At 49.9% G+C, this 25136-nt stretch overlaps 1 protein-coding gene across 4 annotated transcripts; it reads right to left on the bottom strand.

The window, feature by feature from the left end:
- Window positions 1-468: 468 nt before the first annotated feature.
- On the bottom strand, window positions 469-25089 carry FBXO31 (F-box protein 31). 4 transcript variants are annotated; one of them, XM_042027061.1, is made up of 10 exons: window positions 24699-25089; window positions 17678-17749; window positions 15792-15878; window positions 12145-12221; window positions 10535-10702; window positions 9791-9865; window positions 8340-8449; window positions 7532-7685; window positions 6586-6947; window positions 469-5333 (listed from the first exon to the last, which is right to left on the bottom strand). In XM_042027061.1, exons 1-10 carry the CDS (start codon window positions 25087-25089, stop codon window positions 5111-5113), a joined length of 1719 nt encoding a protein of 572 aa, XP_041882995.1. In that variant the 3' UTR covers window positions 469-5110. The 4 variants fall into 4 exon arrangements, with proteins under 4 accessions (XP_041882995.1, XP_041882997.1, XP_041882996.1 ...); XM_042027063.1 differs by lacking the exon at window positions 24699-25089 and adding an exon at window positions 19399-19572; XM_042027062.1 differs by lacking the exon at window positions 15792-15878.
- Window positions 25090-25136: the final 47 nt, after the last annotated feature.

Genomic DNA, 25136 nt, shown 5'->3' with positions numbered 1-25136 from the left:
CCTCCCTCTCCTCACCCTCATGCTGGGTCAGTGCCAGCCGATCCCTTTCAGACCAAGTGGAAGGAAGAATGGGAAAAAATAAAAAAATCCAGGATTACCTCATGCTTCCTTTCAGACAGAGAAAGCTGGGCCTGGGAGAGCAGAGAGGCTTTGTCAGGGCTCAGGGTGTCAGTTCTGCCCCCCCAAACCTGCAGTGTGAGGGAGCAGGGCACCACGGGCACCCCAGGGGAGATGGAGGAGGAGAGAACAGAAAATAGGGATAGGGGAAGAATTGGGATTTTACAGCATGAGGTGTGGGGGGTGTGTCTCACATCTTCAGGAAATCAGCACTGCTCACCAAGTACCCAAACAAGGGAAAATTAATTCCTGTCCCACGACGGAAGACAGGCAGCTGCACGTCAGGAGGGAGGAACTGGCCCAGCATTTTCCTTTGGGACAAGGGGGGGAAAAAAAAGAAGCAAACAGAAGTAAGTTCACAAAACTTTGCTTTTTATTATTTGAAATTGGAAAAGGCTCCTTGGGTAACAATGATCAGGTGTAAAAGTAACACACAGGGCTTGCTCAGCTTTCCAAAACCCGGGGTGAAGGAGGCCAGGTGCTGATTTTATACACCCTGTTCCTCTCAGAGCCACCAAGAACAGGACAGGCAAAGCCCCAGCCCTTGGGCAGGGGAGCAGACTGGGCAGCTGAGGTGTTTAAACTACAACTGCTCATGTTCCACATGGATATCTGTGGTGGTGGATGTCCAGTGGTTTCCTCCCACTGCCCTCTGTACAAAGCAGGGATTTATCTTTCACCTTCACTTTTAATACTTTATCGAGACTTATCCACACTCAAAACCTACAGGAAATGCCCAGATCAATCCATTAGTGTCATGTTAAAGTGGTGAGTGCAAAATACACGTGGGAACAGGGAAAGGGGAGTAATCAATGACAAAACAAAAGTGCAGATTGCTTTAATTAAGCTAATGAACACGGTCGAGCCAAGTGCTCTTTGCCTCAAAAGTTCCAAATATTGCAATCCAAACAAAAAACCAGAATCACACATTTTAATTCAGCACACAAAGCACCCAAAGGTCAGTGGCACTCACAGTTTAGTACCTCTATCTTCCACTCCACATCCCAAAAAATTCACTGTTCCACTGGGAAGGGCAGCACGAGCCTTTGGCAGCTGAACATCACAGAGGATTATTGGCCACGTGAGCAGCCAGCTACAAGACAGAGTTAACACATTACCATTCCCTAAACTAGCAAGTCGAGCCTAAACAACCCATTTCCACACAACAGCCAACACTCCCATCGAGTTCCACTAGGTTTAAATTAATAAAAAGCAAGAAAAAGTCATCCTTGTTGAAAAGTAAACACTGAGCCAGCTGCAGTTGGGGCTTTTCCTGGGAGCTGACAGCTCCAGGCACAGGAATTCCCTTTCTCCCCAGTACACATTTCCTAAGGAACCGCCCTCCAACAGCAGCACTGCTGTTCACTCCACAGAGAAGCTGACACCCAAATCCACAAACAATTCCATCCTTTTTCCCCATCCTTAGTAAAACCCAGCCTGACAAATCCCCGTGGAGGGAAGAGTCTCCCACAACCACCAGGCCTAAGCACAGCATGTTCACAGCTCTCAAATCAGGCCCAAGGCAAACAAACTGGAGCTTTGATGTTCCTCTTTTCCAGCTGGCCAAACCCATGTGTTCTGATGGAGGAGCAGAACCCAGCACATGAACCAGTCACTTCTTGTCCCTGAGCCAAAATTCAGCCCCAGGTCTTGCAGTGGCCATTGGGACTCTGCAACCTCCCTGCAAAGGCTTTGTTTAATCCAAAAGGCTCCTGCCAAGAGTATTCCTACCCCTGACAAGTTGTTTTCCATCCTCGCCAGCACTTTCCACCCATCTGGGATGAAGAAATCCAGCCAATTGTCCCCAAGATTTCCTGCAGAGCCAACAGGACGAGGAGACGTCGGCAGCAGAGATTGATCACCATCTGCAGGGCCCCAGCACACATTATCCCTGTCAACAGCTCCCAGAAAGATCCCAGGGGGCTGGAGAACCGGGATTTGGGAAAGCCATGGGGTATGCAGTGCTGGGCAGGGGGTGGAACAGCCTGTACCAAACACGAGCAAGCACAGCAAAGCCCTGTCCTGTCAGCACCACTTCCTGTGAGGAAAAGCAGGACTGGGGAAAGCAGGAGCATCCCCCTGGCCACGGGGGATCAGATCCAAACTGCCTGCTCCTAAATCTGTCTCCCCTTTCCCAAAGATTGCAGGGCTGGGAGTTTTAACTCCGTGTTACCCTGCTTTGCTGTGGAAGCACTGACAGAGCCAGGCACAAAGGAACTGGCACAGGAGCACCCCCAGCATTCCCAAATCCATCTCCACAGCTTTCCTCACCCTCAGCCGAATCAGAGGGGATTTTCTTCTGAAATGCCACTAAAGCCTGCCAGGCTTGGAGCAGCAGCAGGTGAGAAAAGGCATCAGAGGAGGAATATTAATACAAAACTTGCTATTTCCTTTGCTCCAGACAGAACAACGCCAGGGGGTACCAGCAGTTTTCCCTTTAATCAGGAATTATCCTGACGTTTTGAGGCCAGCCAGGTAAGTTATAAATAAAAAGATGCCACTACAGGGGCAAGGCAGAGCTGGGAAAAATTCCCACAGGGAATCAACTTCCACCAAAGCCCTTCTCTCCAGCCAGCCAAGCAGGTCTGGCCTTCAAGAGACCCTTGGCAGAAGGGACAAGAAGCCTGGAGAAGAGCAGATGCACAACCTGTGCCAAGAGCAAACAGGTGACACCTTGCCCAGGTGACAAAGGACAGAGGCTACAGACAGGTCGGTACTTGGGAGAGCGACTCAAGCCTCAGGCCAAGCACTTGCAGGGCAATCAATGCAATCTGGATTTTAATCTCCATTTAAAAAATGTGAATCGTAATTTAAAAGCTAAAAGCAAAAATTCTCAAGTCAGTAACGTAAAATTTCAGGATTTTGATTTTTTTTTGGTAGGGATATTGAAGTGGGGAGGAGGAATCTGCAATCAGAGCTATGGATCCAGCTGAAGAAGAGCTGGTTGTAGGGACATGCAATGGGAACAGCTGCCCAAGGGGACATCTCCCATCCCTTTGGGCTGTGAGGGAGAACACAAGGCAGACAAGAGATTGCCTAATGGCAAACTCCAAGATAAACAGGCCACTGAGACACCAAATAAAGCCCTAAACATAGAATCATTCAGGCTGGAAAAGACCTCTGAGATCGAGCCCAACCATTAACCCAGCTCTGAACATCTTCAGTTGTCCCAGGAACCTGCACCAAGCTGGAAACCTCAGTCTGCAAATCAGGCACAAGCTGTGCACAGAGCTCAGCAGCTGCAGCAGAAGGCTGAGATGCCCAATTTCAGCTCCAGGTCACCTCTCTGCCCACTCACCAAGGCACAGGGAGCAGTCACTCCCTCTCTCCCCAGCCCTGTGTGATCCAAACTGGCTCTTCCCTCTGCCAGGAAAACCCCTACAGGCTGCTCACAGCCAACCTACTTTTCACAGCTTATTCACCAAGCCTCTAACAGCTCCTCACCCCCACCACTGAGGCAGGCTTTCCACTCCTCACAAACCTGCAGGAAACACAGCAAAAAGTGCCCTACATCACCTTCAAATTCCCAGAAGTTTGGAGAACTCTGTTCAGAGAGACAGGAATTAATCCTGTGAGTGACATGAGCTGCTGCTCAGCATCCCTGCTGGAACCTGGGTTCTCACACAGCTCAGAGACCTCATGTGCCAGAAATGGCAAAAAAGCCCTTGTGAGAGTGAGAATAAAAGCTGCTCACAGGCACTGGAACCAGGCAGGGACTGAAAACTTCTCCACAGAAGGGGCCTGAAACCTCCCAGCACAGGTACAGACACATTTAAAGACCTAAAACTGCAGAGATGTAAAGGCAGGGGTTTGTTAGACACTGATGAGGGGAGAAGAGAAGGGACCTGGAGTTTGTCCTCACAGCCAGAGAGCAGCTGCAACAAAGGGTTGTGTTAGTGCTGCTGGTTTATAGCACAGCTCACAGCCTGGAGATGAGCACTGGCCAGGATTTTCCTGCACAGCACAGTCTAGAGGGAATCTGCTTCCTCTCCTGCAGCACACAATTCCCAGCAGAGCTCAGATCTGCCACAAAATCACCTGGGATGAAACAAGTGAAACTAGAAAGGGAGAGAAGGGCCCTGTGAGTGGGGCAGCAGCACCCACCCAGCAGCACCCACCATTCCAGGAGCCAGAACGAGCCACACAATAGGAGGACAATCCCTTGTCACTCCTTTGGACTCCAAAGGGCATCCTGAACAGGAATGACACCTGTGGGTCACACATGTGGCACCTTCTGCTGCCCAGCTGGGGTCATCTCACAGCTGGGTTTCTTTTTTGCTCCTTCCTTTCCATTTTCAGACCCACTTCACAAGATCTGAGAAAACCTTCCAGGTACAAACCAGTCTGAACACATCAGAGCTTCTGCAGTTTACACCCAGTTCCAGTGCCACAGCCAGCTCCTGCAAGGAGAAAGAATCATCTCTGTGCTCAGGGAGACACCCAGACCTGCAGCTCCAGGGACAGCACATCCATCCAGCTCCAGAAACCAGGACAATGCTGAGCACTCTCATCCTGCCCTTGCTGAGGGAGCTCTCCAGAGGAAACCACATACTCCAATTACCAAGCCAAGGACGCAGCTATCACACCAGCCTCTCCTGGCAACGCTGCACCCACAGAAAAGTTTCTGGAGAGGAGGATGTGCTTTGTCACTGCCTGTTCCTCTGCCCAGCTCTGACCAGGTGTTGGTTTTGTCCCAATATACTCTTTTTTTGCACTAAGGAAGGTCTGTTCCTTCCTCTGCAGGATCCCTTCAGCTCTAAAAAGCCCAGACTGGGGAACAAGGACTGCTGGGAAGCAGCGTGGAGCAGCACAGAGGAAAAGGGCAGTCATGGATGTCTGAACTGGGATGTGTGTACATTTGGGGTAAAAAGGCTTTATTCAAAGTGCATGCTTTTATCCAGAGGTACCAAGAGCGAGGACTCCCCAGCCCAGCCCCGGCTGGGGAGCGCAGCAGCCTTTGCCACCCCGAGCCCTGTCCATCACCAACCACTCATCAAGTAGCCAGGGACTGAATGTTCTTGAGCATCTCATCAAAGGCCTCCCGGGAAGGCGCTTGGGCGTTCTGGAAGGAGACCTTGATGCGGCTGTAGAGGCTGAAGGATTTGAGCTCCAGCCAGATGAAGCCAAAGCGGTCGTCGTCGAACAGGACGAACACCCCCGGCGTCCGCTCGGGGCTGGTGAAGCCGTGGCCAGCGATGAGCCCCGTCCCGTAAAAACTGCAAGGGGATAAAAAGAGGTGTGAGAACAACCAGAATCACCCAGTATTTAATCCAAAGAAATCAGCACAAAACTCTGATGAAGCCAGTCTTGATGAAGCCGGGTGTGACAGAATAGCGAGTTTTACACTCGGTTTTTAAGACAAGAAACTCCTCATTGCTACTTGCAGGTTGCTGCTTTGGGTTATCCTAATTAGCACCTGCACACCAAAGCTGGGTTTTTCAGTAGTTCAGCCCCCTAACCCATCTGAGATTAACTTGTGCAACTCAAGGATCAGCACAGGATCAATCCTCCCAGGAAAGCAAAGGCACGTTGAGAGCATGACCAGAGTGGCAAAACCTAAGGGAAGGGAGAGGAAAATCTAAAAAGCAGAAAAAAATCTACCAGGATCTGAGGAGGAATAAAGGTCAGTCAAAGCTCTGAGCAAGCAGCAGGTGGAGCAGGGTTTTATCCAAACAACTCAGCTGTGACAGCAGGAGCCTTCTGGGATTAACCAGCTCTGGGTAGGTTTTTCCATGAGCACAGATGTTTGGCTGAAGGTCACCTGCCTAAGCCGCAGCTTTAGGGCTCCTTTTCCACACTTCATTTAGTGTGCTGCTTCACCAACTCCAGCTCCCATTGAACACAGCTCTCTGCATGCCTGCACCTCCTGCTTGGGGTACTCAGCACCTGCCAGGGCTGCCCCACGGCACCAGAGGCCAGGGAAAGGTGGGAGAGAGCACTGTGTTCCCACAGCCAAGGAACATGAATGACACACATGGGAATGGGAAGCAGCTTGAACAGTTCTAAATATGTGAGCTGGGCAGCTCTGGGACATAAAACACACCAAAAAAATGGATGTGTGTGTGGAATTCAGGAGAGGTGCCAGCTTCAGAAGTAAATCCAGCAAGGAAGTGGGATGGCAGGTGACAGTGTGGTGAGAGAGGGAACAAACCAAAGCATGGGAAATTGGGCAGCAGAGGCAGGAACCAGAGAGGTTGTGAACTCCCCATCCCTGGAAGTGTTCAAGGCCAGGTTGGATGGGACTTGGAGAAACCTGGGATAGTGGAAGGTGTCCCTGTCCAGGGTGGGGGTGGAACAGGATGGGCTTTTAGGTCCCTTTCAACCCAAACCATCCCAGCATTCCATGAAATCAGAGCCCAAGGGGCTGGGAGATCCACAGGCAGGCAAAGGGCACACAAATACAGGACACACCTCCAAGATTCCCCCTTCCCTTTCAAAAAGTGACTGGGCCATAAAACCACCAGTTACCAGATCCGGCAGGTCCGGGGATAATCCTCGTTCCTCGATATCACTCCCATGGGCAGCACGAAGGGCTGGGAAGCTGGTGCCTTGTCCTGGGTCGTCCCCTCTGCCCCAGCTGCAGTCTCTTCCCCCTCAGCACCTTCTCCTCCCAGGGGACTGGCAGGCTGGGAGGCAGCCTGCTGGGAATGCTCCTCTTCCTCCTGCCGCTGCTCCCGCTCCTGCTCCTCCCGCCGGACCTGCTCCTGGACCTCCAGCACAATACGGGAGAGCTCGCTGAAGTCTCGCAGGTTCTCGATGTCAGGCAGCCGCAGAGGATGTGCCAGGTCTATCTCCACAGTCTGCTGTCCAGCTGGGATGTTGGGATCTCCCTAGGGCAGGAAGGAACAGCACGGCTGCACACACCAGGTGGTACAGAGCCATCACCTCATTTGTTAATAGTTCACTCTATTCTACAGTCACCAAGCTGGCAACAAAGAAAAAAAACCTGCTTGGACCTTGTTTGCTGTCCTCTGACATCTCTGCTTTCCCCTTCCTAGAAACAGAACTTTAAATCTAAAGCTGTACTTGCAAGGGTGAAAGAAAGTCAAAGCTGTAGCTGCACTTCACCAGAATCCCTCCCCCGTGGGGAGGAAGGAGCTCCCCAGCCTGACTTCAGTGAAGAGCTGCCAACATTTGGTACCTGCTCTTCAGACACACACAGAGGATCTCCAGAGACCTGCTACCAGCTGTTCACAGAAAGCAGCTGGAAGGGGGAGGAAAGGAAGGGGGAACCAGGAGAAACTTTGCAGAGCAGGTTCTGGCTACTCTGCATGTGCTGAGATTCACCCAATGCCACCAATCCCCACAGGGAGCAGGGTTTGGGCTGCCAACTCCCAGACAGAAATCTCTCCTGTGCATCCACGGCACTGAGAACACTTTCACAAGCACCTGAGAGAAAGGAAAATGCACTCACAGTGATCTTGGTGCCCTTGGCTTTCTTCCCATGAAAGCTCAGCATGACAATCTCCAGCCCGTGGCTGCCGTAGGTGCCTTTGAAGAGGCCTGGCTGGATGAGGTCGTCGGGGCTGCTGGGGGGGAGGTAGATGCGCCGGTACGTCAGGCAGTTGCTGTGCAAGAGAAAAACGTCAGAGAAGTCAAGAAAAAAACCCCTCCCCATCAGCAATGGGATTGCATTCTGCTCCTCCAGCAGCTTGGGGATGCTGTCAAGACAGGCAGGATCTGTGTATTCAGCAATGCCAACAAGCTGAATGGATTTGCTTTAGAGCTCTGCAAGCATTTCCTCCCTCCCTGCACTTCTCTCCCCACCATCCTTGTGAGCACACCAGGAGATTCCTGCAGCAAAGAAACCTCCTCAGTCCTCGAGATTCCCAGAGAACCTGAGAGTGAAGCATATTTAAACATCTGCTACACCGAGGTGGCTGCTAATAGAAACCTGGAGAGATGGTTACAATCCCCAATTTCTCAGGGACTCTGATTCCTGCCCTACAGAGCACACTGATTAATATGGATAATAACCAGACACTCCTTGGCATCACATTTGCTCTGTCTTCAAATTAAACACAGTTAAACGACTCAAAAGCACCTTCCTGTGCACAGTTATTGTGTAGAACTTGGAATCCTACTCCTACTGCTGTCGTTCCACCTCATCTCCCTGTACAGCTGGAAAGCACTGCAGAGACACAGCATTCCTCTGGCTGTGGAAGCCCATGGAAAACCCCTGTCTTGGGGAGAAATGCTTGTGAGGTTGTAGCAGCCCTTACTCATATTGGCTGGTGTAGATGAACTTCATCAGGATGAGCTCTTGCATGTGTTCGTGGAAGATGTCTTCCAGAGTCCGACCCCACTCCTCCCTCAGCCACGTCCGGAATTCCTGCAGCACGAGGAGAAAAGGGGGAGGATGAGGACATCGCCCCAAGATGACTTCACTGTGTGACTCTGTGGCAACACATTTCACTGGCAGAGCCACAGACAGGGCACACCCTCTGCCAAAGACAGGGAAACGTGGCTGGATTTGGGAACAAGCACGTGTTGGCTTGGAAATATGGTTAACAAACAGTGATTATGGTAACTGCCAGTGGTCACACCATCAACAGGCTTCCCTTCAAAGAAATCCCAGGTAGAACCAATACAACCCTTCAGAATAAAAGCAAAAGCACAGCCTGTTACTGCAGAGTAGCTCATCTACTCTTTCCCTCACAGTAACTCATTTGTGTGCCCACAAGCTGACTCCTGTGCCCTGTCCCGACATGTTCAACATAAAAGAAAAAGCTTTTGAAAAGCACTGAGGGTTTAGGAGGTTAAAACCTGCTGATTTAATTCTGATGCATCTAAATCCAAAGGGTACTTTGAAAGCATCTCCTGAAGTACCCCAACTCCAGCTCTGACAAGTTAATACCCTGCCAGGAGTTGGTGTGATAACAGCTTACACTGAGATAGCAGCCTGCCAAGTGATATTCCAAACCTGCCTCCTTTATCTTCCCAAGCCAGATCCTCCAATTACCATAATGCCACGCACACTTAACGTGGTGCTTTGAAAGTATTAAAGCATTTCTCATCTGCTCCAGCACCAGAAAACACTTCACTAAACCTTTCACCCAGCTGTTTCCCATTAGCAGACAGACATTTTACAGCATTCCTCAGAAGCAGCTCAAATATCAGATTTGTCACGTGGAACCAGCTGGAAGCAAACAGCAGTACCTGGCAAAGGTATTCATCCTGACATTTATACCTGCATTTAAACACAGGTATTTCACTCAGGAATCTGCCTTGCTGGGTAGAGCTGACAGACACAGGAGAAACAACCAAATGAAGCTTTTAATCCCTCGAGCAAGGCAAGCAGTGGGAAGGTGCCTCGCTGACCAGCAGGTATCCAAATGCAGCTGGTGCTCACTGTGTTTGAAAGATCTTAATTATACAGAGATCAGTGCCTGGAGTGTTGCTGATGTCCAAGATGTGCTGCTGACCCTCTCTGGACAGGTCTGCTACCAAAACAGGAGGAAGGTGCTGGGACTCAAAGAGCACCTTGACACAGAAAGCTGCCTGAAACAGGACATCAGCCAAAAGCTCACAGCCTGGGGTTTCATATCTGCTCAGTCACACAGAAATCAGAAGGCAGAAGGGCACCTCCCAGACCCCAACAGCAGCTGAGAGCTGCTCCTCAGGAAGGGGACACACAAAGAGCCTCAGTGTGGAGCCCTGGCAGAGCACTCACCTCCTGCCTCCCCCCTGACATCCGGTGGTGATCCGTCTGGTTGCACTTGGTGGAGAACTCGTCCTTCTTTACAATCTGTGGTTACCATGGAGGAGAATTGAACAGGTTACAGCCCTGTTCAGAGATGCTTTGGATGACGTAGCCAAGACTGCTCACAGCAAGTGCTTTACAAAACAAACATTACTGGATTTGCTACAACACAGAAATCCTTCAGTGCTACCGAGTGCAGCAGCTACAGAACAGAGAAATAAAAGCAATAAAACCTCAATGCACTCTAATGAAAGTAATAGTTTTAAGCTGCTTCCCTATTTGAGCTTCCTCCTTTAAAGAAAAACAAACAGCCTGTCAGGAAGCTTTTTAAAGCATCCAGTGGATGCTGCATCACCTTCTCAAGGTCTCACTGTGGAGAGAGCTGCAGAACAGGTCTGTGTCTGCCTGGGCACACTCACCAGCTGCCCAAGGCCAGTTTACACATCCTTTCCCCAGATCCTGGTGCTCCCACCATGCTCCAGCCCAATGGAAAACAGCACAACAGCCTGCCTGTGCCACTGCCAGGGAACAAATTCAGAGCAGGGAACAGCCCACACAACCTGTCAGACACATAATGAGCGTAAAGCTGGCGCCCACACACACAGCAGGGTGGTGAAAGCCACAGCTCTTAAATAAAATCCTCACAGCTTTTTGAGGAATCCATTCCCAGAGCCGAAGTGCACACACAATGCTGAGGGAGGCAGAGGAGCTCACCTGGATGTGGCCATTATGAGGTCCCTTGTGACCATACATGCACTCCACCGTGGCACATTTCCTCTCCATCAGATGGATCCTGAAGAGGGGTTTGAATCTCATGGGATCATCCACGTGAGGGTCATGAGGCGGCAGGTACATCCAGCCAATGATGAACAAACCATCTACCTGCAGAGGGACAGGACACAAAGCGCACGGGATCAGCCCTGCATGATTCCTTGTGAGTCTGCAGCAAACTCTGAGGCCTCTTCTGGCCCAGGGCAGGAGCTGCAGAACAGTTTGCTGCATTCCCAAACAGCTTTCCAGCCATTAACCCAGACCATATGCACTCCCAGCACTCCCTGGGTGAAGAGGGCTTTTTTACAAGGCTTCCTGCACCACTGGAAAAAGCTCAGGCCTTTATTGTTGCAAATGACTTGCCTGGAGCGCAGGATCCAGAGGGAGAGACCACACAGCAAGTCAGGCTCTAATTGGTTTGAGAGCTCCTGCTTGCAGATATTCCAGCAGATGAATTCTGCTTCCCATGATTATCCCTGCCTTTTGGATGAGGAATTATTTGGCTTTATTACTCAGAGAACACAGGAAGCAACACTCTCCTCTCCTAAGAGGCACAAGTGCCAGCCCCCTTCCTGCACACCTAACAGAATCCTTCCCCATAGTCTCTGCAATTCCAGAGGCAGGATATTCTCCAAACAGAGGGATCTGAGATGAAGGCAGAGCAGTGCCACAAAGTCTTTATAAGGTGACAGTGGAAGTATTGATGCAGTTGGGTGCCCTCTTACACCAGTTCATGGAACAGAATCTTGCAAAATGCAAAGGCCTCGTGATTTGTTCCGCTTCAACCTGGCAGTTATTGAACCTTGGTGCAGAGAACAAGGGCTCCAGGCAAACTCCTGGCTCAGCTCTCACCAGCTCAGTCTAACATTGTTCATTAACTGCTCTCCCAGCAGCACCAGAGCTGCCAGACTCCACACATCTTGTCACCAGTGTCACTCTACATCTGATGCACGAGTCTTAGAGCTGGTGTAAAGGTTTGCCAACCACACAACTGCAAAGCCCTTTGCAAAAAGTTCAGCTGCAGGCAAAGAAAATGAAGTGAACAGATTCCTGTGCCAGCCACCGGAATATCAGTGTCAAACTCTAAATCAAGCCTTTCCCTCAAACACTGATCATGTTTTCTACCTGCTCCTGGGGCTCTGTTTGGCACAGAGCTGAAAAATAAAAGAACTGTCTGCAGAAAGGTGGTGATGATAAAAAGAATCCCAGAACCATTCAGGCTGGAAGAGAGCTCCAAGACCATCGAGTCCAACCTGTGAGCAATCCCCACCCAGAGCAATGAGTGCCACGTGCACTCCAGGGATGGGGATCCCACCACCTCCCTGAGCAGCCCAGTCCTATGTTTAACAACCTTTCCTGTGAAGAAATTCCTCCTGATGTCCAACCTAAGACAAACCAAGGAAGAACCAAGGAGCACCCTCCGCGTCCATATCACTCACTTGAGGGCTGACTGTTCAGACTTCTTAATGGTCTGGGAACGGTTGCCAAGGGTGGAAAGTGTGGGAAAAACCCCCCTCAGCCCTCAGAAGCCCCAGGATGAGGTACTCACTCACCACCACGTTCAGCAGTCCCCCGTAGGGCCCGATATCCGGCTGCCACAATCCCAGGATGTGCCGGTAGCGGTGCAGCACTGGGGAACAGGGAGACACACTCAAGTGAGTACATCCAGAAGAAGGAATTGGGATTTTGGGAATGAAAAGCCTGCTCCCAGGTTGCACACAGCGCTGACCAATAGCACCCACAACTGCATTGACTTGGGAAAAGTGGTTGTGTCCAAGCCCAGCCAGGAAGTTCTGAGCTGAGGCCTCGCCCAAGCTCACACACATTTATATTCTTTGCTCCTGGCCCTGTGGAAGGGCAGAACCACCTACCTCAGCAGGAATTCCCGGGAAAGTTTTGCAACACAGTCCCAATAATACAAATCACACGATATAACCAGAGCTAAAAACAAATAGAAGCATCTGCCACCTCCAGTTACAAAAAACACACTCGATGCTTCACACTGCAAAGCAACAGAAAATAGGGAAGGGCAGGAAGGCAGGAAGGAACAAGGAAATTTGAATATTTTGAAAGCATTTCACTGCCTTGTGTAGACAAACTTGGCTCCAGAGTTAAGCATCCTTAGAAACAGCCACTGGGAGCAGGGGCAAAGCACATGGGTCACTCCAGCTTGGGAATCTGGTGGTGAGGCCAGCTCAGTCACGGCCTTAAAACTTCTACAGAAGCAGCCACACCTCAGCAGTGCCCAAAAGCTGCTTCCAAAACCCACTCAAAATCTACTGTAGCAGTTGAGGCTTCTCTGTTTCTTGTCTCAGAGCCAGGTGTCCCTCCAAGCCCACCTAAACAGAGGAGTATTTTCAGCAATCAGGAGGAAAGGGCTTTTACAGAATGATCTTAAACCCGCTGTTGTGAGGACAGCTTAGAGATGGGACCTGCCTCCAGTCCTCACACAGCCATTCCTCTTGTCCATCTAATTTCCTTCGGTCCATCTGATTTCCTCCCAGGATCAGTAACCTTCACAAGAAGGCATTACAGAGCCTGGCATTTTGGGCAGGAACAGCAGCATGCATGTTATTTCCATGAAGAAGGTATTTCACTTGCCTTAGAGATGTCCACAGCCAACTCAGAAGGCCACAAGAACCCATTTTAACTTCCAGGACTGGCTTAAATAATAGCTTTGGGTTTGCATCAATTTAAAAGAAGAATTGTGTTTCAGTGCAGCTGTTCCAGCAGCTTTGTTTCATTAATTACTTCAGACAGCAAGAGCTGCAGAAGTTTTTTTATCCCACCAAAGCAAGAACTTCCACAGGAGTTTAGGACAGCAGGGAGGGAAGTCCAGAGCTGCTGCCAACTGGCCTGGAGGAGCCTTTTCCCTGGGCAATAAACAATTTCAGACTGAGACTTGCACTAAGGCAAGCAGGCAAACCCCACTCCCAGCTCAGTAATTACACATTAATTAATGGCATGAGCTGCTCCACCCACCACAGTCTGCCTTCCACCCTGTCTGCCACAGAGCTGATAAAACCCAGCTTTTTTTAATGTATTACTATTTTTTAGGACAGAAAACAAAGCTATCCAAGGGGGATGAGGATGTTCCTCCTAGCCCAGCTCCTGCTGGGAGCAATTTCAGGAACTAGGGCTGATTTCTGGACACAGGAGACCAAAGAAAAAAATCCCATTCATTTCCAGAAGCTACGGGGGAGAATGCTGGTACTTGGCCAAGGGCCCAAACAAGTCTCAAAACACAGCTCAGTTTTCAAGCCTGGGCTGTCTCTGAGCTCCAGCAAAACAGCAGCTAATATTAATTGCAGGGAAAACCTGATGAATTCCAGCTCTGGCTCTTCCTGGTAGGAGACAGGATGAATCTGACAGTTGTTTCCCTTCCTGCTCCTCGAAAGAAAACAGCACTCGGGTCTTTCTCCAAGGTTTTCCACTGCCTGTGCTCAGTCCTGGAGAAGCCTCTTGCCTATCCAAATTTCTGAGTCCACCTCCTGCCAAATGGAGCAAAACCACATCCACGGGATGCTCCAGTACAACCTTCACCCAGCCTGAATATTCCCCACGTTCCACAAGGAGCCCTGCACACCCTTCAGATGGGAAGGGGGCTTGAATCCAGCTGGGGATGGGCTTGGAAAAGCAGGGAATGCCAAACTCCCACCAAGAAAAGGCTGCCTGGGGAAGATTCTGAGTAGGAAAAACCCAAACCACTGCAATTCTCCCAGACTCCTGGGATGCAGGAAGGTCTCTATAAGCAAATTGAGCTGGAATAATGGAAGCAGTGCTCAGGTTGGTGATGCCTGAACTGCTCATAGAGAGAGCTCAGAGTAATCCAGGTGAGCTTAAACCCCTGGGGAAAGCAATCTGAGCTCACCTGGGTGACACTGCAGGAACAGGAATTAGGGAAGACTTCCATGGAAAATCCTGACAACACAGGAAGGGAAAAAGGGGAAATGGGCCATTGCTTCTTAAACCACATGGGCTCAGAACCACGGAATCATTCAGGTTGGAAAAGACCTCTAAGATCATCGAGTCCAACTGTCCAAGCTTCTCCCCAAGGACACAACACAGCCCAAGAGAAAAGGGGCACATCAGAAGTTTGGGCCTACAGCTAAAGAAGTAATAACTGAGGGAACAGCAGTAAATGTCATTTAAGAGCCCCCACAAACAGCATGCTTGGAGCAAACATCCAATCTCCAAAGGAATCCATCTTGCAGCTTGGATTTGCTTCCCCTTCCCATCCAGCCCCAGAACACAGTTGGTGTTGACAGGCACCCCAGGCTGCCAAACCCCAAATTTTTGTCCCAGTTCCTGCTGTAGCCGTGCTGCTGGTCTGTCCTGACTCACATTAAAGTCCTCACCTTCCCAGCATGGCCCCTGCTCGGTTGCTTCCCTCAGCACAGGGGATTCTGCAGCATCCACTCCCTCATTAATGTGTGTGATAAACTCCATTCCCAAGCAGCAGTGAGTTAGTAACTGAGTCTGCCAAACTCTGCAGACCCAAAGGAGCATCAGAGACAGCTCAACACCCCCTCCAAATAAACACCAAACACTCCTGGCTTCCTTAACTGATGTAAACTAATCAGTCCTTCTTCCCCCTCAACTCCTGCTGAACACTAAACTCCAAGGGTTTAACTGTTCCTCCCTCAACACAACACGAGGAGGGGAAAAAAAAGGTTATCCAAAATGAGGAAGGCAAATCACAATCTTTAAAACATTAGCAGAACATTTCCTAGAGACAGATGGTGCTTAAAAGCATTCAGTGTGCAGGGAGGGAATTACTATGGGAACACTCAGCATTTTGCACTGGAGAGGGCTGTGGATTTGACTGTGGCTCACTTGGATCACGACAAAGCTCTTTGCCAGTCCAGAGTTGCTTTTGGGAGGCCTCACCAGGGTATCAGAATTCTTCCCTCTCAGAAAGGTGCAATTCCCAACGAGCAGAGTGAGTGCTCCTGTTCTGTGAGGAGAGATCCTCAAAAAAGCACCTCAAAAAAAGACCAACACCCCTGAGTGCCTGCCCTGCTCACGCTGTCACCCCGCAGGGTCACAGCGCTCCTCTAACACACACCAGCCACAACTGGTGGCACCTCCCTGCTGTCCCAAGGTCATCCCCAATCCTTTGCTCCAAGCCAGGGCACACTCCATGCAGCATCCCAGGCGTGCTGGGTGCAGGAAGCAGCAGCAGCAGCGGGGTACGTACGGCAGGTGTAAACATCTCTGTACTCCATGTGCTCGTAGTCGGGCAGGATTTTCATAAAACGCCCCGACTTCACCCGTGGGTTTATACCTGAACAGACAGAGCAGGGTGAGTGCCAGCAAACTCTGCTCCACTGGGACCAGCAAACAGTTCCATGGATCTGGGACAACCACGCAGGGAAGTCCAGCTCTCTCCTTGACTTTGCTTCCAGTTGGTTCCGTCACCCCCGGTCTCGTGTGAGCAGGATTTCTCACACAGGACGTGTTCCAGATTCCCACAGACATCATTTACAAATGGCATCCAGTGAATTCCAAGTGGAATCAAAGTCCTTCCTCAAACTCTGCACTGCTGCCTCAAGAAGACCAAGTAAGTCCACGGACAGCAGCCCAGGCCTTGGATTAGTTCTGCTTTCAGGCAATGAGCTCAGTTCCCATTTTGCCCCACCATTTCTCACAGAAGCACACTCAGTGAACAGAAAAGTCCATGCAGTAATCCCAAATTAACTCCTCTGCAATTAAAGAGGTTTGTGGGACAGTAGAGAAAATGGGGTGACACCACCAGGAAACTGCTCCTGGCACAGGGCAAAGTTCTGCATCTGAGCAGAGGAGCTGAGATGGCGCATCCTGAAAGCCAGAACGGCTGCCAAGCATTCCCACTCTGGAGCAACCATCACTGGTTGGGATTGCTGGATGGATACGGGCACAGACCTCACACAGAAGTGCAGGAAAGACCATCACAGGGGTGGTTCTCACACACCAAGTGTGACTCTCTGCTAATGGATGCCATGGGTTTGAAAACTACTCGTGGAAACAGAGTGAGACAGATCTATTGCAGGTTATTAAATAAACGAACTGATTACACTCTGGAAACCTGCAAACAGTGGGAACGTTTAGGAAAATATCCCATAGGGTTGCTCTCTCCTCGGCCTTCCTGCCCACAGCCATGGCTGGGAAATACCGGGCTAGAGAGTCACCACTGTCCTGAGCCAGGAGGGCCATTTTTACCCACAGCTTGTGCATAAAAAGCACCAAGTATCACTTTAGTATCTCTGAGCCATGGAAGTTACGTAGTAAAAAGGACTGCAGGTCATGAAGAGATGCTGTCCCACTTAAAAGTGGCAATGAAGAGCTAACATCTGACCTGGTGTGTGCTGTGTAGCTGTCACCACATCAGTGCCACACAGAGATATGGGATTAAATAAGAATTAAAGGTTAATGGGACTTCTCTGGGGACATCCGTGTGCTGGCCCAGCATCACTCAGCCCTCCCAGCCAGGAGAATTAGGCAGCTCCATCCCTAGTGTAGTATAGAATAGGGAAAGACAGATATCAGGTGATGAAGTAATTTTCCTGTGGATGCTCAGCAAGTCTATTAAGGATGGGATTAAACCCCTTCTACCTGTTCTTCTTCCCGGCTTTAAGATCAGTACTTGAGGTCACTGCTGCTTCAAGATTCTAAAGGGTGCCACCCCCACAGACATTCCCAAAACACACTGACAGCTCCTGCCAGGCTCTCCTCCTTCAGGGAATGCTCATCCCTTTTCCACTCTCCTATAGCCATTTCCTTTCACTGAGATCAAGGCTTAGAAAAAATATCTGTTAGCTCCTTAGCAAAATCTGAAAGTGGCAAAACAGGAGGAAAAACCCCCAATATACTTCATTAAAAAATTAAATTCCATGCTCTTTTCCCACCAAAGGATTGGGAGGCACAGAAATCCCAACTCTTGGCATCTGCTTGGTATGAAATAAAACTCCAAACATGTCAACTTCCCAATGAAACCCCTGCAAATCAGTCTGAAAAACTTCTGCCATCAAAGTTCAATAAATATTCAACACTTCTATGCTCTAAAAACGGGTATTAAGCAAGATTTGGATTGGGTTTACCACTTACGTTTGGCGTAAACATCTCGACAGGACACTCCTGTGATCTCCAGCTTCCTCAGGTTTTCACACACTCCATACTCTGCAACAACATGGAAAAAAGGGTCAACTCTGGCACAAACAGGTTTGCACCCAGAGTCTTGGTAGCAGCTACTGAGATCTGATCAGGTGCATTCTTGAAGCTGCCAGAGTAGACCAAGAACCTTATTTTTGCTTTAAAAACCGGATGTGATTTTGTGGAAGATTCCAAGACATTTCACAAGCAATGTCTGCAACAAACACACCATAAGGCACAAACACACCCAGCAAACTCACAGCTGCTCACACCTCAGCCAGGAAGAGTGTGAAATGTGGGAGACATCCCCATTCCAGCTGGGATTGTGTGCCTGTTTCCAGCAAATCACTGCTGTGCAGAGCAATTATCTACTCCCACTGAGGTACCCGACAGGGAAAACTGCTTATTAGGATCCTAAAGGAAAGGTCACAGATTAGAAAAAGAATGAAATGGAGACATAAAACAGGCCCCAGCATGCACAAATATGGTTACACTTGAAAGCAGATCAGATTGAGAGGGGGCTGTTGTACAGGCAGATGCCTTTGATTGCTCCCAGAAGCCCCGAAAACAAAGGGAGTCGGAGATCTCGGAGCAGCTTTGAAGCAGAAAATGAGATTCTCTCCTTTCATTTTCAGGAAGTCAACATCGAACTTCTAAGAAACTTCAAAAGTAATAAAAGCCAAGTACTAATGTCTCAATGCCAGAAATCTTCAGAAGAGCAGAGGGAGGAAATGAGAGTAGGGAGATCCCAAAAAAATCAGCAGTGACAATGCCACCCTGCTGCAGTGACCCCGATAGATCTCAGCAGTGGAAAGTGCCCTCCTTGACATCAAAGACATCAACAGCACAGATCAAACAGCCGCTTTCCTCAGCAGCACAAACATCTGCCAGCTATTTGACACAAAACTGTATCTCTGCAGACCCTCATCAAGCCGTTAAATATGAAACTGATCCTCAGCTGAGCATCCTTGAATTACCAACTGTGGCTGTGAAGCACCACCTAATGCTGGAAACCTGCTGCAGGAGAGCATTCAGGTTCCAAAGATGAGAAAAGCAGGAGTTTCCCTGAATGAATTCAGCCTCCTTGTGTCTATAAACACAAGCACATGATGAGAAAGCACTCAGAGGGTTTATTGTCAGCCTGTCTCCAGGGAACACCCGTCCCACACACATCGCTCCGCCTAAGCGGTGGTGAGGGCAGCAAAGGTGAGAGGGGCACAAGGCACAACAAACGCTGCCCTTCGTCAAAAACCACCAAGGGCAGCGGCAGAATTCCTGCTGACTTCTGTAGGCAAAGCCAGAGGAAGCTCTGAGGGTTCAGAGCTCAATCCCAAGGTGGGCTGAGGAAGCACAATTAGGAGAGGGCAGACGAGCTGAGCTCGCAGGAAGAACAGCCCAGCACAAACAAACCACTTACTGCTGGGTCTGTGCCAGCTGTGTCCTGCAGATCCATGAAACCAGAGCTCCACGGGAGCCTGGGAATGCAGCCCCACCCTGCCAGAGCCTTCCAGGCTCTCCAGCACTGCTCTGTCAGTGAGAATGTGGTGGGTAAACACATCACAGGGATGCAGGGAACAGCGTGGAATGTCCCCAGCTGACTGGAAAGTCTTTGGAAGAGGGCAGGAACAGCGTGGTTTGGGAACAGGCAACTCTTGTCCATGTAAACAAACACTCACCTGGCCCCAGGATGGGTGAGATGAGCCCTTCCCACTGCAGGCAGGTTGAAGTCAGGCAGGGAAGGGATTTATACTGCATGGGAAAGGGAGGATTCTGCCCAAATGGAATCTCTAACAGCACCAAGAGTGACACACTCTCTTCACACAGAAGGGGCTGATTTTTCCCAAAGCCTTCTCCCTAATCCATAAATCACTCAAGTGAGTGCCATGGGAGATCCACCACCAGCAGCTACCTCCAAATAGCAGGGTGGGAAGGCATTTGATGTCAAAGCTTCATGCAAGAGCTCCTGATAACCTGCAGTGAAATTTTATGAAAGTCAAACCATTATTAAAGTGGTTGTAATTAAAACCTTCCCTGGAAAGATTCAAATAACAATTTCCTTTAAATAACACAAAAATTTAGGATTTGTATATTGCTACACGTTATTTGTCATTAGATATCCAAGTCCTACAAGAAAGTATTATCAAGAAAAAAATAATTTCATCTTAATGTGCTTTAACACTCATTTTATAACTAATTCTTACCCTGTTTTGGTCAGCAAACAACTACAGAGAGTGAAAATGCCACAGTGATGGCTGAGCTCCACAAGTGCATTACTGCAGCTCTCCTGAACCAGCTGTTCACACCACGATGGCCATTTTATGGGAAAAATCAATCTCTTGGCTCACAGTGCCGAAAAACAACACCCCTCCAAACATCATAAGCAAGAAAGGCCATCTCTTTTTAACCCAGAAGGCAAGAGGGACATAAATTAACAGCAAGTAGAGCTTCAAGATAATGAGAGAAAAAGAAAACTGGTAAGGTTTTCTTTACAGAGAACTGAAATCCCTTTCCAAGAAAGATCTGAAGAGCTCAAGCTTCCTGGAAAATTCCACTTCAGTGCAATTAAATCTATTTTAAGGAAATGTATCTCAGTGCAATAGCTCACTGAGTTAAGTATTTTTATTTTAAGGAGTTAATAGTCACCGAAATTCACACCCTTAGAAAATGGCTACTTAATCCTGCTCCCAAAGCAAGGATGGAAATTGGTTTTTCCAAGTTCCCACTGACCAGCTGGAAAGGCTGCTGGAGTGGGTTTATAAGGAGTGCTGATTTCCCAAACACAGGGACACGCTGCTGTTTCCATGGTCACATGCACGGGAATTTAAAGGACTTGGAAAAGCAGTCTCCATCTAGGCATGAGCTGCACTAATACTTCTCCAAGTGGCATTTATTCCTTGCCCTGCTCCCACTTCCAAGCCTCACATTCCCTGTCCCTCCCCCAAAAGAAGCTCTGTCACCCCCACCCTGCGTGGCCCATGCAGGAGTTTAAAAACAAGCAAGGTTCTTCCACCCCAGGTTGGGAAGAACCCCTGTGCTCACATCAAAGCCCCAATTCCTGCTTTTCTGCTGCCTCTCCCAGCACAGCAATGCCAGGGAGCTGCTGGAAGCTGTGTGTGCACATCCACAGTTTTGAGGAAATGAGGATGTCTGGCAGAGCTCGATCCCCTTCACCATTACTGAACTCCCACTGTGTCCTGGCTAATCAAATCCTCCAATTATCCCTGGATAAATGCATATTCACAAGGCTGGACACAGAACAGAGAGGATAAAAACTCACCGGATTATTCCAGCTACCACAAAAATGGGAGATTCTCAGGTTAGCACCTCTGAAATACCAGGTGGACAAATTTGGAACTGGCTTCTTGTTTCCAAAGGCTGAGCAATCAGATTAAAACACACCCAGTCCTCTCCCAAACACTTCTCCCAGGGGAAAGCTTGGAGTTACCATGGAGGAAAGGGAGATTTGTTCTGCAACAAATGCAAGTATTTGTGGAAACCCTAGAGCAGAAGATGTGCAGCTTGCAGACAGGTCTGAGACTCTGAAGGGTGGCTGAGAGTGCTGAGCACCTGCCTGAGCAGTGAGGAACAGCAAACCACTGCCAGGTTGTAGCTTAAAGGCCAGAAAAGGTCATCAGAGATGAAGAAAAGCCACAGACTGACACACTGCACAATGCTTTCACCTCACACAAAGGGAGCTTGGAGCCTTGTGACTTATGAAAATCACCTCCACCTTTACAAGGGCACAGCACTGCAAGAAATGGCTCCTGGTGTGGCAGCTTTTGTGCATCAAACTCCTGCATGGATTCCCTGGAGTCTTGTAAGAGCTGAACCCCACCCAAGAGTCTCCTCACTGAGTGTACAAACCACATTTCCCAGCCTTTTTTCCCCACTCTTCTCCACAGGCACCTCTTTCCATACAACCTGAAGGTCAGAAACTTCAGCACCTTGGCTGACATTTTGCAGCAGGCCCAAAAGCTGCTGGAGGCTGTTTTCACAAACAAAAGCCTTTTCTTCCAAGCTCTAGAGCTGGTTATTCTGCATTACTGGTCTGTTCCCAGGTGCCCTGCTGCACTCGCCCTGTTCTGGTTTAAGAGAAAAGAAATTAAAGATTAAAAATGGACTATAAGGTGTTAATCAAGGTAGGTCAGGCCACCAGCCAGGGTGACACGAGCTTTAATTCTGCTCCTGCTGCAGAGATCAGCAATCTCCTATTTATAGAAAACATGGAAGTGACTGCAACCCTCTCCTTGCCAAGGAAGCGATCCAGAGACATTGTTTACCCCAAACAGTTGCAATGATAAAAGGACAACAGCTCTGACAGTCGTGTCAGTGCTACACAATTCCCCCTGCTTCATCCCAGCGCTCTCCCAGTCCTCCACCAGCAGCAAAAGCCACTCCACTTTCAGGCAGACAAGTCCTCTGGACACTTGGAATAATCACAGCATGTTTTCAGACTAATCTACAGCTGAGCTGGCCCAGAGCAGGGCAGAGCAAGACATCAACACTGCATGGACCGAGGGCCCCATCCAACTTGGGACACAGCCAGGCTGCTCCTCACATCCAGCGCTGCTCTTGTCCAAGGAGAAGGGAAAAATGGCCAAAACAAAGCACTGCAACAACAGCTTCTCCCAGAGCAGCTTCTGTCTGTTCTGATGAATTTCAGGATTCTTTCCTGCCTCTGCACTGCTGTGCATTCCTAAAAACAGAAGTAGTTTTGCACATGCAGCTGACACCAAGCTGAAGTTTCCCAGTTACTTCTGGAACATCGTGCTGGATTTGGATGATCCTCATGGATCCCTTCCAACTCAAGATATTCTGTGATTCCATGAGCATCAGGAGGCCTCAGAGCAAATAAACCAGCAAGGCATATGTGTTCTTGTTCTGTTTTTAGGACATGCAGCCTCACCACACGGCTCAGGCAATACAAACACACACTTAAGCACTGACTAGAGATGAGAATTGGTTTGGTTTTGGCAAAGATTACAAAAAGTGATGACATTTTATGTTTGACTATCACACAGCCCCCAGTGCATGGCTGTGCAGAAACACAGCACAGAGTATTTTAAGTTTTAAATGTGTATTTATTTACCAACACCTGATGTTTACCCATAAAATATTGCCTAATTTTATCCTCGTGTGTACAACTACTCAAAGTTCCACTCCTACCACAGCAGAGCAATGCAAAGCACCACAAACAGCGTGAGAAATCCAGCTGAGGAACTGTTTGGAAAACCAGGGCTGGTTAAAAGATTCAGGCTCAGTTTCACCACTGTAGGAAGTTTGCTGGCCAGGAACTGCCCCTTATCTGTTCAGCACGGCTTGGGCACCAGCCTTTGGTACAGGAGCCTCCTCAGCCACACCAGCAGCCATCAAGCTGCTCTCTGACACTCCTTGAAATGGATATGTTGGGAAGCAGGAGAAATTACATGCAAAAAGCATCAAAATTTGGTTTATGCACCTCTCACCTGGTAGTTAGCTAAGGGCCATAGACAAAAGTGTAGTCTTGATACCTTCCCTTCCTGTCCAGGTTAGTTTTAGCCATAAAAATTCCACTGTTTGCTTCATTTCCTTGAATTTCAGCTGAGCTTTTGAACACTGCTTTATCTACTGAAAAGAAAATCTGAGGAGCAGACATGAATTAGATAAATAAATGCATTTCCCCACCAGGCCTAATTTAGTGGCTCTTTTATAAGTCAACCGTGCCTATAGTTAAAAAGTGACATATATTTCTATATACACATCTTGCCAGGATCATAACCTATTAAAATAATTAATCAGTCAAGTTTTGCAAACCATTCATCAAACACACAAACATCCATGAGGGCTCTAAGTCACTAGAGGAGTGTAAGGAAGGAATTAACACCATTTCATTAGCCTGTCTCCTACAACCAGTGTTAAATTATTGGGACAATGCTGAACTATGAAATCAGAATGCTTTGGTTTACATTTTCCAGGTGCAGTTTTTGTGTTGTCCAAAGGTTCTTGGATAGTGCTGATAGAGGCACGAATTCATTCCTGCAAGGCTTCAGGCATTCCAACAGATCCCACAGCAGGCAGCCACTGACATACCCAAATCTTTCATCCCTGTGCCCTCACTGGTATTAAAAACAGAAAGCAAACAGGGAAATACACATGACTTCATGTGCTGGCAGCAACAGCACCTGGCAGGATGGCAGCGTTTGGAAAGAGGATGAGCACAGCAAGGCAGACCTTGGGAGGTGGGACAGGACTGAAATAACAGAGGACAGAGAGCCACAACGGTGGGAGGACGAGGATGAGGAGTAACGAGGGAGAACTGCAGCCTCATAGAGCACAGCTGAGGAAAAAGCACCTCCCAGGCCTTCACATTACTGCAGCACAGCATCCTTGCACCAGATGATCCCTGGAAAATGCACACGCGAACCTGGAACCTCTCCACACCTGGCCTTATGATTCCCCAAAGGATGTCCCTGGCCTCCTCCGTGCACCACAGGACCCAGAAGGCTCCCTGCCCCCGGTGTATCCCCCGTGTCTCCACGGCTCCAGGAATCCCAAGGGCACCCCTTTCTTCCCTGCTGCAGGGGCTGAGCATTCCCTGTCCTCGCTGCCGAAACCCCCCATCCTCAGGATTCCCCCAAGGACATGCTGCATGGAGGCATCATCTTCCCCGGCCTGCTGCCATCCCCCTCCTCCCTTTCAGCTACCCCTGGGGGACAACCTCAACTCAATGCCCTTTGCCACAAGTCAAGTGCCACCACCAAGGGACCGTGCCCAGGGGACCCGAAATGTGCCCACTTCTCCGCCCTGCACACGCGGAGCCCTGCGAGCCACGGCCCCACAGCCTGCACCCCCAGACCCCAGCTCTGCCCGGCACCCACGGAGCCCGGCCCTTCAGGATGCCCACTCCATCCCCTCCCGCACTCTCCGTGTCCTCCTGCATCCTCGAGGCTGCTGCCCTTGGACCCCCGGACCGTGCATCCCCTCGGGCGGGCGGTACCTTCGCGGCAGCGCCGCCGCCAGATCGTGTCGGTGCGGAGAATGCGGCGAAAAGTGGTGCAGACTCGGGCCAGGCTGGGCAGGTCGGTACCGGGCAGGGAGCCGAAGATCTGCACCAGGAGCTCCGGGGGCAGCTCCAACAGGGACAGCGGGGCCCGCCCGGCCGGGCCGGCCTCGACGGAAGGCGGCAAGGGCCGCCCGCCCTCAATGCGTTCCGCCGCCTCCTCGTCCTCCGTGACGACGACGACGCCGCCGCCACCGCCCGCTTCCTCGGGGTCGGTATCGGTGTCGGGCTCGCTGTCGGCGGCCCCGCGGCGCTGCTCCCTCGCCGAGCCGCGCCGGCGGCAGCCGCGGGCCGGCCCGACGCCGCACAGCCGTGCGCACACCGCCATGGCCGCCGCCGCTCTGGCCGCCGCTCCGGGGCGCGCCACCGTGCCCG

Source organism: Corvus kubaryi, unplaced genomic scaffold, assembly GCF_017639235.1.
Source record: "Corvus kubaryi isolate FWS band 111438036 unplaced genomic scaffold, C.kubaryi_AGA036_p1.0 37300, whole genome shotgun sequence".
NCBI lineage: Eukaryota > Metazoa > Chordata > Aves > Passeriformes > Corvidae > Corvus > Corvus kubaryi.
Note: the sequence above shows the minus strand (reverse complement) of the source record. Positions and strands in the feature narration are given on the sequence as shown.

What these genes read in the sequence shown, in the direction of transcription:
- FBXO31 (XM_042027061.1), bottom strand. Translation starts at nt 25,089, where the DNA reads ATGGCGGTGTGCGCACGGCTGTGCGGCGTCGGGCCGGCCCGCGGCTGC. An exon ending in TCGAGATGTTTACGCCAAAC is followed by an intron (nt 15,879 to 17,677) that starts GTAAGTGGTAAA and finishes CTGTCTGTTCAG; the next exon opens with GTATAAACCCACGGGTGAAG. An exon ending in TGTCAGGGGGGAGGCAGGAG is followed by an intron (nt 8,450 to 9,790) that starts GTGAGTGCTCTG and finishes CTCGTGCTGCAG; the next exon opens with GAATTCCGGACGTGGCTGAG.